At 39.6% G+C, this 15,341-nt stretch overlaps 1 protein-coding gene across 1 annotated transcript in view; it reads right to left on the minus strand.

Moving 5' to 3' along the window:
- Positions 1–15,341, minus strand: part of LOC133965264 (intermembrane lipid transfer protein VPS13B-like) — a 304,206-nt gene that overhangs the window by 230,239 nt on the left and 58,626 nt on the right. The window contains 1 exon segment of the mRNA XM_062399726.1: positions 7,719–7,903. Coding sequence (XP_062255710.1) covers positions 7,719–7,903 — 185 coding nt within the window.

Here is a 15,341-nt window from a genome sequence, read left to right on the forward strand (position 1 = left end):
GCCAGTGGTAAGATAGGCCATTAAAACACAGTTCTGTATAAAAGGGCCTGCCTCTCAATCTCCCATATCCCCAGCCTAATGCTACCCTGACAAATCTGTTTAGCGTAAGAAACAGGGGCATTCTGACTTTGAAGTCGCAGCCAGGATGGAATGCCACTGTGGTTCCACCATGAGAGAGACGCCTGAGACATACAGACCACAACTAATGACGCTAAACCAGCCCCTCCATCACTGAAATGTAACTCTGGATTACTGCTTCTTCTCTTTGACTCTCAAGATCTCTGAATCTCTTTAACTCACGCTTGCAGTTTTTCTCAGGCTCCTCTAGCCTCATGGATGAGAACTAAAAATAAACCGAGCCCAGCATTCTTTTTTGTCAATACTCTAAGAGATCAATATTGATGGGTCAACGATGCAGAGGCTGGATTTGGTGCTGTTGAGGCACTTTATTTGGGGTTACAAATAAAATGTATGGCCTAATGGCATGGAGTTATGTGTTTAGTTGGCACTAGTTACAATGCTCCAATTGGACAGTTGACTCACAGTAGGGAGCCAGCTGTGCAGACACCAAATGACATAAACACAAACACAAAGATATATTTAGGGTTGTCATTGATTCAAGGTTTTGTATCGTTCACAACAGTATATGGGTGATGTAGAGCCCATGCTATAGTGTGTTTTGTTAGATGTCTCAGGGATATCCATTACTTTGGGTGCACATGAGATCTTAAAGTTATTAAAGATTGAATTACTTGTTTATTAAAAGGTTGCCTGGTAACCCAACAGTTATTAGTTTCTCAGCATCACGAATATATCTGCAAATGTTGACAATTCACAAAATATATATTACAACTGCACTCTGCATTGCATGGCTTGTCTTCCTTGGTTTGTTTAACACGTGTCGATGACACACCTAGAATTGTTTACCGTGATCACATTTCATACATGATGACTGCTGGGGTAATTCATATCATATTTGAGGTTATACTCCACAAGGGAGAGGGGTAGAATGTTCCAGTTCTAAATGACAAAAAGCTTAATTTGACTTTGCTGTGCCCAAGTAAACTGCCCTACTAAACTACCAACGACCAGCCAGGTTCCTAAAAAGCATGATATATCATGATGATCTCAATTACCATTTACTTGCTATACTGTGCCAATGGTATATTAGATTTAGTGGTGAGTGGAAAGATTTCTCTCAAAAGCCATCAATGATTCCTATCAGGGAGAACATAAACGTTGTGAAACTCAAGGATCCAGATTCTGTATAGGGATCATCCATGTTCTCCAACATGCCTTAAACCACATCTTATTTCCCATGACAGAAAGGTGGGCTACAGGGAAGAAAAACAATCCTTGGTACACTCTCAGTTGTACACTCCACTTCATATATCGCCTTTCACCAGAAGCCTGTGGACACTGCGAGGAAAAGGGGAATAATGAATGGAAAAGCATGGTGACAAACTGCAAGCCTGATGAGTTTTTGAAATCACCAACTATGAGAGGAGTTTGTGTGTACACAGTACACTGTGCAAAGTGTTTGTTGGAACAAACCATAGTCACTTGACATTTCTCTCATTCCATTAAACATATAAATATTAATGTAACCACTTATTGTGAGACAACACATCAAACTTTTTTTTCGTTTTAAATCCTCTGGCTTCTCTCATTTGCTCTGGAATGAAATGAGCGACAGATAAAGAGCAGAGAGCTTAGCAAAGACAAAGGAAAAGAGGAGGGTCTGAGTCTGGATTGACTTAAAACATCATCACAATCTGCCAGGAGTGGGGTGAGGACCGTCTGCATTGAAGTTTTCCTTGACAAGAATCGTCTCAAGTTCCATTAAAGATTTATTTATCAGCTCTCTAATGCTGACACAACGTGTTTTTCATGTTAGAAATAAGGTTGTGTATGAAAAAAAAAAGAAATAGCCCTTTCTCTTTCCTTTTGCTCCTGCTTTCTTCCTACTCTGATGTCAATCCATGAAGCAGACAAGTAGACAGGCAGAAATTTCTCTCAAACCAATAACTTACCTCTTCAAAGAAGTATAGATACTTCAGTGAGGGGCCAGGCTACTCTGAAACAGACATCTCAGGGTTTTCATTAAGCTTCCCATCTCTTTACTGACATATGTGACAACCACAGACCATAAAAAAGGCTAGGGTTAGGGCTTTCACTTTCATTGTGGAACAATGAAAGGGAACTATCACAATTTTCTTTCCTGGGGTAAGTGTATGAACCCATTCTATGACCGGGCAAACATGTCAATTCAGGGTGTTAGTAAGAAAACCGTGTCAACCAAAACATGCAAAAGAAAACACTGGAAAATCGAGCAGACTGCATCCTTTGCCCGCTGAGTTTCATAGCCAGGAAAGTGTTACAATCAACAGCATTACAGGAAAGAGAAAAACCCACCAAGAAAGGGAACAAGGAGGGAGAAAATAGACGGGTAAGTTCTGCAAACAGACCACATTAAATGCGAAACATACCAGGCATCAGCTTATGGAGGTGACAGAGTGATATGAAAATGAACACGTTCTTCCCCTCCAATAACACAGAGCAATTACCGACACTTATTATGCCACAGCGTCACAGGGGGATTTGCGTCAGACCCATGCTCCTGAAAGCAGTTAGATCACAGGGCAGTGAACTGCTGGCCATGACAGGAGCAGCCTATTTCATGCAGTGCAAAAGTGCGTAAAAACTGTTGTTGACGTCAACTTCTAGGGGACTGATTTTTTTCCCAAGGAATGGGAGCTATCAGTGTGAAGAAAATGATAAATAAGGCTTCCTGATGTAACCTTGAAGAGTCATCTGTTGTTTTTCCACACTTTTCTCTATTTTCCAACCATTCTATCCCCTATTGTTTGTGTAGGGGGAACTTGTTAAATTAAGAAAAGACTTTTGGAGCATAAGCTCTCTGTATCAAAACATTCTTGTTGTCATTTGCCTTAAATCGGTTCCTATGCTGTGAGTGCAGGAGTATATATCGGATTGGCGAAGTTGGGAGCTAAGCATGCCTATGTGCAAATGCACCTGAGTGTTTGTGTGTGTGTGTGTGTGTGTGTGCGTGCGTGCATGTGTGCGTGCACGTCTAGAACCTCACACTGAATTAGGTGCAAAAGCTGGATTTAATAAAGAGAACCAAAGTAATTTCGGTTTTGGGGCAGCAAGATTTCTCCATTTCTTTCTCTCTCACTTCACCCTTTTTTTCCTTCACTCTCTCATTTTTCATTCTTCTCATTATATTATTTACTCTCTCTTCCACTTACTGTTCTTTCTCTCCAAATCTGTCAAGCTAAAGTTTAATGTCACAGCTCATATATCACCCAGCAATCATCTAAAGCATGCCTGGTGACCACCACCAACCAACTTCTAGCCCCGCCATCCTAGTTTAGACCACCATGGAGCTGTGTGGTCAGGAAACCAGCTGTGGTGGTAGCTGAATTAAGGCTCAGTCCATTAATGGTGGAAACACCAATTTAAATTACCCTTTGTCTTTCAAAAATACCCTTTCACAAGACATTTAAACAGGTTTAGCAAATGCAAGGACCACAAATTGTGCTCAAGCCTTTCCAATTTATAGGGAAGTATTTCAATTACTAGCCCAGGTCACAGTTTCTGTTCAGCTTCCTTTGGCCAACTTGGATGTAGATCCTGCACTGAGCCCATATTACATCATTTAGGGAGGCCAATGCTCAGGAAAAGCTTACTTAGTGAAAAACGAAGAAAACAAACTTAAAACTGTCACTTTGATATAGCAGTGAAACTTAAATTGATTTTCCTCAAGAAACAATTTTTAATCCTCGTGTTTAAAAGGAATGGACAGTCATAGGCATCCATCATTTGAGCTGTCTAAAGTTACTCCAGCATTCAGGCCATTTTTGTGTAATCTTGGGGGTTTGCCATGTCATGGCTGCAAGGACACAACTAACACTTGTCATTTTTTGTAAGTGTTTGATCAGCAAGACAAAGAATCTCCAAGACAGATTGTACTATCTGTAGGTTTGAGTACACTCTGTGAATCATCAAGGCGTACTGAACTATAAACACATCTGTTAAAATTGAAAGACTTACGTCCATTGGGGATGTGAGTACATTAATCAAAATCGAATAAAGCTATCATCAATTGGCAAAATATGATGAATGCAATAAAAAACATACATATAACCTATTGCTCGCTGCAATGTGCATATCAGATTTGTTCAAAATGTAATTCACTTGGATCAACGATCAAATTTGATTGTGTACATATATTTAAACACTGAGTGAGAAAACTGGCAGGTTATAACTTCTATAAAAATATAAAACAATGAAAAAAAAACTATGACTCTCAGCCATTATTCTGCAATTTATTGACACTGTTGTCAATAATAGGAAAACCTCCAGATTTCTCTTGAAAGTTTTTTGTACGCATTTTTTCTACATGATTCTGGGATAATGTAATCTGTTACAGAAACCAAGGAAAGGTAAATGGTAAAAGTAAATGTCCGAATAGTTATTTAGACAATGCGCTTAAGAGTGAGTAATGAACAAAATGTTTTTGTTTTTAAACATAATCATCATCATTTATGGTGGTAGTGGTAGTAAGAATTACTTGCTGGTCCCTTCTTCATTTGATGGGGATGATGCTACAATAATACCTTCCGCAAAGAGCAAAAAAATGCTAGAAATATAAACAGAGAAATGCTATTGGAAAGGAAGGCCACTACAATCACAGGAGAAGAGGAGGAAAAGAGGATTAGAGGGAAATGATTTAGACATGACAAAAATGTATTCTAAAATACAGAGGAAAGAGAAAAAAGGAGACAGAAAAGTGACAGATGGATGAAGTTGATTCAAATGAAATAAGGTTAATACTTTAGAACTGAGCAGATATAAAATAGTAAAAGAAAATAAAAAGAAAACAAAATGAAATAAAAAAAATGGTAGTAACGAAGTAGGGATGCAGCAGGGTATAGCTAAAGAGGTTTACGGTTAGGGGGCAGATACTGTAAGAAGGAATGCACTAATGTGCATTCCCCCAATAAACCCCTCTCAATTTTTATCAGACACCCAGAAACATTAAATTTGATATACTGTTTTCTGCAGAGCTCTCCAATAAAATACAACACTATTGTGAGCTTCACTGGAATGTAAACAGAGAAAGTTGGAATAAAGCATCACCACAGAAAATAACAAAATCAATGCTGTCCTACAGACAGTAGTTTGACAAACCAAGCTGTCAGGCAATAAACAGCGACTGACTCTGATTTCAAGAAATTAAGATTTTATGTTTTGTTTTAATGTTGATTTCCCTCATTCTTCTCTGGAATTGCAGACCAACAGAGAACATTTGCATATGCTGCTCACTGGATTGCTGCTTTAGCTGTCAGTGAGCAGCACAAACACAAAGTTTGACTAATCCTAGCAGCTGTGTTCAAGTCAGTTGTGATGATTTATAGTCTCTGACTGATGCTCTAATCTAGGTTCACCAATTATTTTTAAACACATTTTACAATCTGTCAGTCCTTTCAGATTAAGACTGAAGCTTTGTTATCTTAGTTATTCAGGCTTGCTGAATTAAAGAATTTTCTTTGGACAGGGAATAAAATGGCATACCCAGACGTCTCCCCCCAGAAGGACACTTACCATCTGTGTTATCAGCTAGACCTCAATATGAAACACCTTTCACTATTGAAAAGCCGTCTTACATCAAAAGGAATACAAAGGAGGAAAATTCCAAAAGGAATGAAAAAAGCACATGCTCAAAACTAACAGCTTTTGTTTGTCATGTGGAGTGTGTGTGCGGATGTAAGCTCTCCTGGCCATGGCCCCGTTGACTTCTGGCTGCAGACGCAAGAACAAACACAGAACGTACATCTGGATGCAAATCTAAGTCTTGTGAAAGTTTTCAAGACTTACAAAAAGTTGCAGCCAGTTAGCCTGCAAAGTCACTCTGGAGAACAACCACTGTTTGTTAATCACTTTTACCACACACAGGGCCAAACAAATTTCACAGTGTCAGCATTTTTAACAGTCACGTGTCCCTATTTGTCTTTAGATAGATTGAAAGAATGTAAAATAAAGAGAACAGTCTCCAGAAAGATTTACTTCAGGAAATATGATTCTAAGGTCTTTTACAGAAATCATATCAGGTAAGTAAGTTAAAGAAACAACTCACAGCAAAGTATGGAAGAGCAGTGAGTAGGAAGGCAGGTAGTCGGCAGAGAACAGCCTGCAACACCCTAGTACGACGTTATGGTGTGGACACATTCACAGTGCCCATAGGAATCAAAACGATTCAACTGGGTGTGAGGCAGATACACCAGATACCACAGCACTTTGCATCTCTGTTAACTTTGCTCATTTCTCTTCTTTCAGCTCATCTTTGTCCATTCCTCCTTTACAATTAACCTGTCACAACAACCAATGAGAGGAACTGAAAAAACTAACATCTTCCTGGCCTATGAGTGTGACATATTCAAAAGCAGATACAGCATAGACATATTTGGTTATAACATCTGAATTATTGCTGCGTTTTTTCCAACTGAACATATACTTACACAACACATTACCTATACCCCTCCACTCTTTCCTTGTAAACTCGAACTCTTTCCTTCTAAACTCGAACTCTTTCCCCCAGTTCTCTTTATCTAACCTGCCAGCACATGAACCAGATGTTTCTCCATGTTACTAGTCAAGCACCATTCCAAGAGAAAGGCAGAGTGAGGAGAGAGGAATATTTGACTTCACTCCACGGGAGACCAGTTTCCTAAATTTTGGCGGCTACACAACGGTGAAAAAGGTAGCTTGACTGGCTTGGCCAAAGGAGAATGTTGACGGCATACCAAACAACGTGATCCTAATGAGTTGGAAAATCCCTGGCCCTCCAGAGGACTGTCCAGATGCTACCGTCATGAGAAACGCTACTGTTTTATTGAATCTGGGCTCCCCTCCCTTTCTTTAACAAGGGGCAAAATTTATTATTTGACCATACAGGCATCCTAGGCGACATAAAAAAAAAACTGAGTTAATGTACCTTTGGCTGCAAGTCCTTTACCCCACATCAGGCACAAGACAAGCTGATGTCAAAATGTCTGAATGAGTATATTAGAGACCTTGAGTTCTGGATGTGTTTGCATCAATGGTATAGAATCCATGAGCCACGTGCACAGTTTCTGGTTGACTTGTTCTGACTGAATGGTAGTCTTTGATGTGCTGAGTCCTGAGAAACAACTATAAAGCTTCGCTCAAATATCGACTGCATTATGAGAACAACTGACAAAAAAAACACAGAGATCCTATTGCTATGCTAAGCAATGACAAACACATGCACTGGAAAACAGCCTCTGCTCCTCGATGAGATGAACTCAATCACTTTCTCTTTAGACACCTAGAGTATTCACTTGTCTGTTGGAAGGAGATCTAATGCACACCCAAACAGCAAGGTGCAAGTGGAAGGGCCAGAGGTAATTTTACATGCAGACACATTAACTACACACTAGTCTCAAGTATACAAATGTGAATTTGAATGTTGTGAAGATATGTGGGGACCGTCTGTATCAATGTTGTGTGGGCTTTCTTTTAGACATTCATAGCCATTATGCTACGATTTCAGCAATTTTCAGCAGATTATTAACTTGGTCAGGTAAAAAAATTCTTGAAAATGTATGATTGTGAACAAGGGATTCTCAGTTAACTTCATATGGTGTATTTCCATGTAGCAGGTTGTTTACCTGGAGGTTTGTACACCTCATTGAGCAGGCTTTCGCTGAGTGTCAGTGGGGTTCCATTCGTCATGCTGTGTGTCCAACTCTGACAGATTGCTTGCAGCAAAAGTGTCTGGGCCCTTGTGGCCTGTACAGTGAAATGGGGAAGCTCGAAAATACACTCTGTGGTGGGGACCAAAGACCTTTTGCTCCTGCAAACAAAGGACAGGAGAGAGAAGAATTAGTGGTTAGGTAAAGCATAGTTGATAGAGCAAAGGAGACACAGAGTCAGTACACACAACAGTATTAAATAAAACAATCCATAAATCCATCAATTTCACATCGCAATATAAAACAGCCCAGTAGCACAAAGGGCCAAATAGGTAGAAGTACATCAACATCAAATTGAGAGCACTTAGTTCAAGCCAACCTTTCCTTAGTTACTTGGCAGGTAGGCATAGTTTTCTTCTTTGCCACCGACCCTTCTCTCCCCTCTGTCCAAACTGTGATGATGATTTATGTGAAGATACATACAGCCCAGACACCAGACCCTGAAAATAATCTCTACACATTTGACATTTCATCTGTCTCCAAGAGTGTGGAGAGAGAGTTTGTGTGTACTGATGAGTTGAATGTTCAGGGGGATGAGGTAACAGCACAGTCAGTTGGAGTCCTCCAGGCCCCTGTCTATCCGAACCTCAGTGGACCATGCTTCCATCTATCACACTAACAAAGGCATGGCATTATACACAAGCGTAGAGATTGAGGAATTTGAGATCAGTAGTCATGGTGATGACTATAGAGTAACCCCTGCCCAAATACACATGTATTATTTTGAAGGTTGTGGGTGCGGAGAGGGTATTCACTATAAACTGTTATGGAAGCCAAGAGGCACTGCCCTCTGAGTGGTACTTTTGATGAAAATAGAACCATGACTTATTCAAGGGATGGCTGCATCGTGTCAGGAACGAGCATCACAGTTCATTTAATCACACATCCATTTTGGTCTGGTCCCAGTTCAGAGTATGGGATATGTCACGGGGTCTTTCACTCTGCTCAGCAAATCTGTAATCGTTTAATTCCTCTGCTTCCCTCTCCTCTCCACGTCTCTTTATCTTTTCCTTTCTTCTGCTCCTGGGTGGTTCAGTAGGATGACATGAGCTGTTAGCTGCTCACAGGCAGGTCCAGAGTTCTAAGCTGCCTGCTGTCTCGGGGGACTAGTACGAGACAGAAAGTGAGTTTGATAAAGAGAGATGTAAGCGTGCAGAGAAAACAAAGGCATGATCAAAAAAAGAAACTCCAGGGTCAAACTGACAGGGTCAATGAGTTTACCTTGATAGCACACATTTTGAATTACCAAGCAACATGTGGTGCATTTGGCACCGTGGTGAACCATGCAATGTCATGCTTCTCTCCTATTAAAAATTACTACTCTTGTATTCTATACAGCAAGACATCAATCTATTTCACGTGTGTGCTTGTGTTCAATTGCCTGCATGCCTGTGTGTGCGTGTTTGCATCTGTGTGTATGTTTGCACATCTGTGAGTGTGTGTGTGTGTGTGTGTCTTTGTACACTTCAATGCTGAACAAAAGAAAGTGAAAGAGACCCAGCAACAACAATGTCCCCACATGCAGAGCAAATGTGCCGGCAAAGCCACTTCAATGGAAGGATTGGCAAGGGATGAAAGTTTGTTGGCTTATGCGAGTGTTTATAGTGTTTTAGGAGAGCTGTCATGTGCATGTGGTCGTCTAAAACTTTAATTATGCACCTGTTTTTATTATATTATGCCCAATTCTTTGTGGAGAGCAAATGGAATCTTGGAGCTAAATGAGAAACAGAAACTCTCATTAGGGTTTTTGGGGAATTCTGGATGGGAGGACAGCCAGGCGCTCATTGGATTTCATTAAGCATATGGCACAGCCAGTGTTGCTTGCTGCAACAAGGTAAACATCGTTCTGGCAGGCAACTCTCTCACTCTCTTACCTTGAGGGAAATAAGTGTCCAAGAGGTAAATGAAGCAGTATAAAGACCTGTAGCATTTACAGCGGAAGCAAATAACTAAAAACACATATGCATGGGGTAACTAACAAAATGCCATAAGTTGCTACAGTGCAGTATCCACGTAAGAAACAGAGTCTGTAGTCTAGGCAGCAGAACTCATTAAAGAATGCTTCTAGTCTCATAAAGTAGAGACCCCCAGAGTTGGGCCCACAATCCATTTTGGATCCTGGCTCATAATTTAGGGGATCAGTTCCTTGGCTTAAACTTTAGTGCCTCATTGAATAGGCAGTTTGTGAACTCACAGTAGTCCTTTAAGTCAATAACTTTTTCATTAGAACACAGAGGCCACCAGGAATATGTTAAGAGGAAATCAAAATTAGTCAAGATTTATGAAAAAATAGGTGTTTCAGTTTTAGCGGATGAAATATACTTTCCTCTGGTGTATTTCAACAAGATTAGGCCTCATTTCCTGACCTGTCCCCTGCTGGTGCCATGACGGAGTGACGAAGAACTAGACTGGGGTTAGGACAGGCCAGTTGGCCTGACTCGCTGACTGCTTAGCCAGGTAACTGGCTGACAGGCTGGCACAAAGTCTTTCTGTGTTCAGTCTCCCTGTTATAACTCAGGCAAAACAGGGCAAAGTGTTGTGCAGATGGCATGAGTCAGACTCATGACTACTATAGCAGCTGTGGTGCTCTTTTCATAGTCTGTTTCCTTTAGTTCATGCTCAAATGTGGACATAATACAGGGACAGCAAATTATTTTTTGTAATTAAAATGACTGAGTGATATCTACAAGTAAGTAGACTTCACAGATGTGACCTACAAAATATTTGTTGTTTCTTCCAAGAAGGACTCCGAGCCTGATAATAATAAAATATTCATAATAAATTAAATTTATTGAGGGAGGACTCAGTTTGTTGTTTTTCACCACAACACACAATATGTCAATCCTGTATCCTTCATCGTGCCACTCAACCAGTGACTGTGGCGACTTTCATGCCGTTTGCATTTTTCAGAGATATATTTTAGGTCTTGCACACATGTCCTTATCCACAGTACCTCCGTTCTGACACTTTGAGGTTGTCTGTTGTCTACACTGGCAGCATGTCTGCTGGCATATCTACTGTATTTTCTCGAACAAAAGTTGGGTTATGTTCTCAACTATTGCCAGGTCTCGACAATATGAAGACGTGCATCTTCCGTTCTTGCGATAACAATCAAATCCAGCATTTGTTGGCTGGATTCATTCATTTGTCTAAAAGAGGGTGTTATTATTAAATATTTGCAGGGAGAGGGGGAGGCACAGCTTCATACTGTGTAGTACTGGTGTTTGATTACATAGGATTATTTTTATTCAAGGAAATACATTAGTCACATTTATGGCAATTTTTAAGGCAAAACCTATGTTTAAACATAGCCCTGTCAGTAGCAGCTCCACTGCAGAACTTATTGCTGAACTGAGGAGCTAAATATTGTGCATTGAACAGACGCTGTCAATATGAATAGTTTACATTGAACAGATATTAATGTGAATATTGTGCATCGAAATGATGAAGTCCCATAACTGTCTTTCTTTTGTGTCTTTATGGTAAAGCCTGTTGTAATTGGAAAAATAATAAATATAATGCTCCTAAGTGGGTTTTTTTGGAAGATATTGGGAAGTAGATTGCGGCTTACATTTGGAAATGAAAAGTGATCCTGGGTTTGAAAAGGTAGATTACCACTGATTTAGAGCAATACAGCAATACACAACTGTGATTGATGCTTTATAGAGGCCAAACACAAGCACAGAAATGAATACAGGGAAACTGTGCATGTGTGAAACTGCACACTGTGGGTAAACACTATATCCAATTCTCTGGACATTACCCGCAGGTTATGGTTGAAAACGGCTTGAAAGTGGGCAGAGATGTTGTTAGGGCATCATGCTTAAAGCTATAAGAGCCTTGAGTCTTTTGGACACTGAGGTGATGATGTCAGAAGCTCCAGATGCAGCAGCCATGGGAAGGATGTAAACAAGACACTGTTGGGACCTACTATTGGTGAACAACAGAGGTGTAAAAAGTACGGAAATATTATACTCAAGTAAAAGTACCTTTACTTTGATGAAATTTTACTTAAGTACAAGTAAAAGTACCCATCTAAAAATCTACTCAAGTAAAAGTAAAAAGTAGTTAATTTAAATTATACTTTAAGTAAAAGTTACTTAGTTACTTCCAACAAATTGATGGGGGCCGCTCCTATACAGTGCAAGAAAAAGGGGTCATAAATCCAATCAAAAACCAGTTATTTTTAATTAAAGGAGAATCTTTACAAATATAAGTACAATGACATTAAACATGTCAAACATTAAGGTGAGTAGAGCTCATCCGGGCTCCCTTTGCAGTGAACAGCAATCCAGCAAAGCTGAAGAGCGGCTCACATTCAAAAGAACGCATTCACAGGAGTGAAGCTTGCATAGAGCGCAAAATGTGCTAGGGCCGGCCCTGTGTAGCAAAGTGATTCTCAAACTGTGTGGTGCGCGGAGTCATAACAGGTGGGGCGCGCGACCAGGAGGGGAAAATGCGAGGCAGAACTAATATTACAGTTAATGTTTTGACGTCCGCATCTCTTTAACGGCGGAGCAGCAAACAAATCGCTCTTTTGCCGTAGCCAGGGGTCGTCAACCCACAGCTCTGCAGCCCCTCTGCAGGGGCTCCATGTGCAGTGTTGTGCATGTCGCCCATATTTTTCGCGAACAGTGAACTTTACGAGCAGTTTTCATATGTTGAACGTGCACGTGAGGGAACCTCATCCACTCTGCAGGATCTACCACTGCAGTGAGAATTGCCTTGCGCCTTGAACTATGTTTTTTTTTTAACTCAGTAACAGATGTAATTCCAATGTAGCGAAGTACAACACTTCAGTCAAAACCTACTTAAGTAAAAGTAAAATTACCCATTTCAAAAACTACTCAAAAATTACAAAGTACACAAAAAAACTACTCAATTACTGTAACATGAGTAAATGTAATTTGTTACTTTACACCTCTGGTGAACAATATACGGACCAAGTTGTGTACCCAAAGCTTCTCTTGGAGAAGTATCTCTCTCCTTTCCTACCTATTCTCCTGGAAGAGTCATTTATATACTCTGCACGCACTTAAATATTCTACCAATTCATAAATAAATATCAGCTATAGATACATACTTTCATGGCACTAGAAATTGTTGGGAATGACCAATCAATTATAGGCCAATAAACCATTTTAACGAAGGCCAAAACAGATTTTATTATGAACATTCTCATATATTCTTTTGTAAACTAAGTAAACTAACTCTGGTACTGGTATAGTTGAAGATATTAACTGTGAAAATAAATGATGGGGGCGTCAATTTCATGGTTATTTTATACATTTGATCAATGTATTATTAAATCAAATTATTGTTGTCAATGACATTTCTTATTTAATAAATTGAGTTTTAATTTACTATGCATTTAGTTAAACGGGTGTGGGTTTACGTTTTGTAGGATAGCCGGGCCTTCATCAATTGTGTATATGCATGGTCTCTGGAAAGAACATATTGATGAATTCCAGATTTGTGCATCAAACGTTCGTAAGCAAGGTTTGAGCACATATTTGTGCGTACGCACTGTTTGTGAATTAGGCCCAATTAGAGGGTCTGTGGCAGGCTGTGGCAGGCTGTTGAAGGAACATTTACAAATGGTTTACCAAATAGTTAACACAAATATCATGTACAAATGAAAAAATCCACAAGAACTGGAACATGCTACTCCAATAAAATTTAAAGTTAAAAAAACTTTGAAAGATACTTAAACACCAGATTCAATATGGCAGAATGTAAATAAATCAACAAAATAGTTAGTTGATCACTTTTACTTGTCTGACAGCAAGATCAATGTAATTCATTAGGGGTTGACATATTTGTCTAATAGATACAACAGATAGCCACCATCTTCGGACCACTGATAAGTTATCTCTAGTTTCTACAAATCATTCACTGTCAGACCCAATCTTAAGTAACCTATACAAACATTCCCCAACTTAAAAAAATCAACAAAATCCTTACCACTATTGTTATGGTTTTTTGAGTGTCTTTGGAGGGAATTGTTTGTAGAATGGAGGGAAGCAAAGACTGGCAGCTTGTACCGTTAGTATTTTCCTGTCTTTATGGTGTGGACTGATTTTAAGTTTTGAAGAAATTCCCATCCCTCCGAGTCAAGGTCACTGAACCTTCTTGAATATAAGGAAAGTGAATTATGGGCTTCTCTCAAATCCCCTCTTATATCTAACTACAAAAGATTCACTACAGTATATACTACTTACTATTCATTTATTATTATGTCTTAAAGTTTCTTATGATATATGTTTAAGTATTTTGTTTGAAGTGAAATGTACTATCAGCTACAGCTGAGCATGATAAAAAAAACTGTATATGCTGTTTTCAATAGTAGGTCTAACTGACATACACCAATCGAACCTATTAGGAGGTACAGAACGATGGGGATCAATAGGGAGAATTTTCCAAGTTTAAGTAATATTAAAGCAATGTTTCCATCATGCATCACCGTAGAATCCTTGGCTTAATAAATAGGTCTTAATAAACTTCTTTTCTTCCTCCCATCTGGAGCAACTTTGACCTAAAACACATTTGTGCACAACCTCGCACACGCACACACAAACTGTCAGATGCATTCTCAGGAGAGGGCTTCATTACACAGGGATTACTACTAAGAAATGTTTTAATCAAGTTGTGCAGACAGCTGCAGACTGGAAGGCGAGAAAATGGCAATGACGTGGGTTCATCAGGCGTTAAAGGAAAACACATCAAGAGGTCTGTGTGCGTGTGAGTGTGTGAGTGTCTATGTGTGTGTATAATGGTGTGTCTATGTGTGCCTGTAGCTTCCTGTCTCTGTCCAACATGTCCAGCTGTGGAGTATATGCGGTTCCTTATAAGGACAAACAGAGATAGTAGATCTCTGGCCAGAGACTACAGACCTAATGTCACATTTATACTTTCAGATTTTGCTGTAGGCTTTTTTATGCGCGGTTGCCATAACAACAAATGTAGCACTCAACGGAAGCAGCGGCTGTCTGTTACTTGGATCCAGATAAGTTGCTTATTCTCCCAAGGCCTTTGACTTTCAGGCAGATGGTCATTCTCCCAAGTTGCCTGGTTAAATAAAGCGTGGATTCATATTTTATCAGAGTGACAACAATGTTTCCTGTACCTCATTAGGTGAGGCCTGGTGGGGAGTAGAGGACCGTGGAATGCACACCACAGTAGATGATAATCCACTCAGAGCTGATAATCTATCTATCCTTCCTTATTTCCCACTGTTTTCCCTCCCTCAAACTTCAGTTCCTTAGATGACTAATCCAGGCATACATAGTCTTTCAGTCAACTGAAGCTGTTTGTTAATCTACTATCTTAACTTCACCAATACAATCAAGTATATTTTATAGTATAGTTAAAATTCAGATGATATTCTTCGGCAGCTTCCAAACGACAGTTATAATCATATGGGAAAGTAAGATACCTCTGCAGCAGAGTGATTATGATTTCTTTAGCACTGAGCATTTGAATAATGAAAGAATTACGTGGAAGCTTCTATTAGAACTGAAACGTCAATCACAAGTGGCC

The sequence above is a fragment of the Platichthys flesus genome, chromosome 11, assembly GCF_949316205.1.
Source record: "Platichthys flesus chromosome 11, fPlaFle2.1, whole genome shotgun sequence".
NCBI classification, from domain to species: Eukaryota; Metazoa; Chordata; class Actinopteri; order Pleuronectiformes; family Pleuronectidae; genus Platichthys; species Platichthys flesus.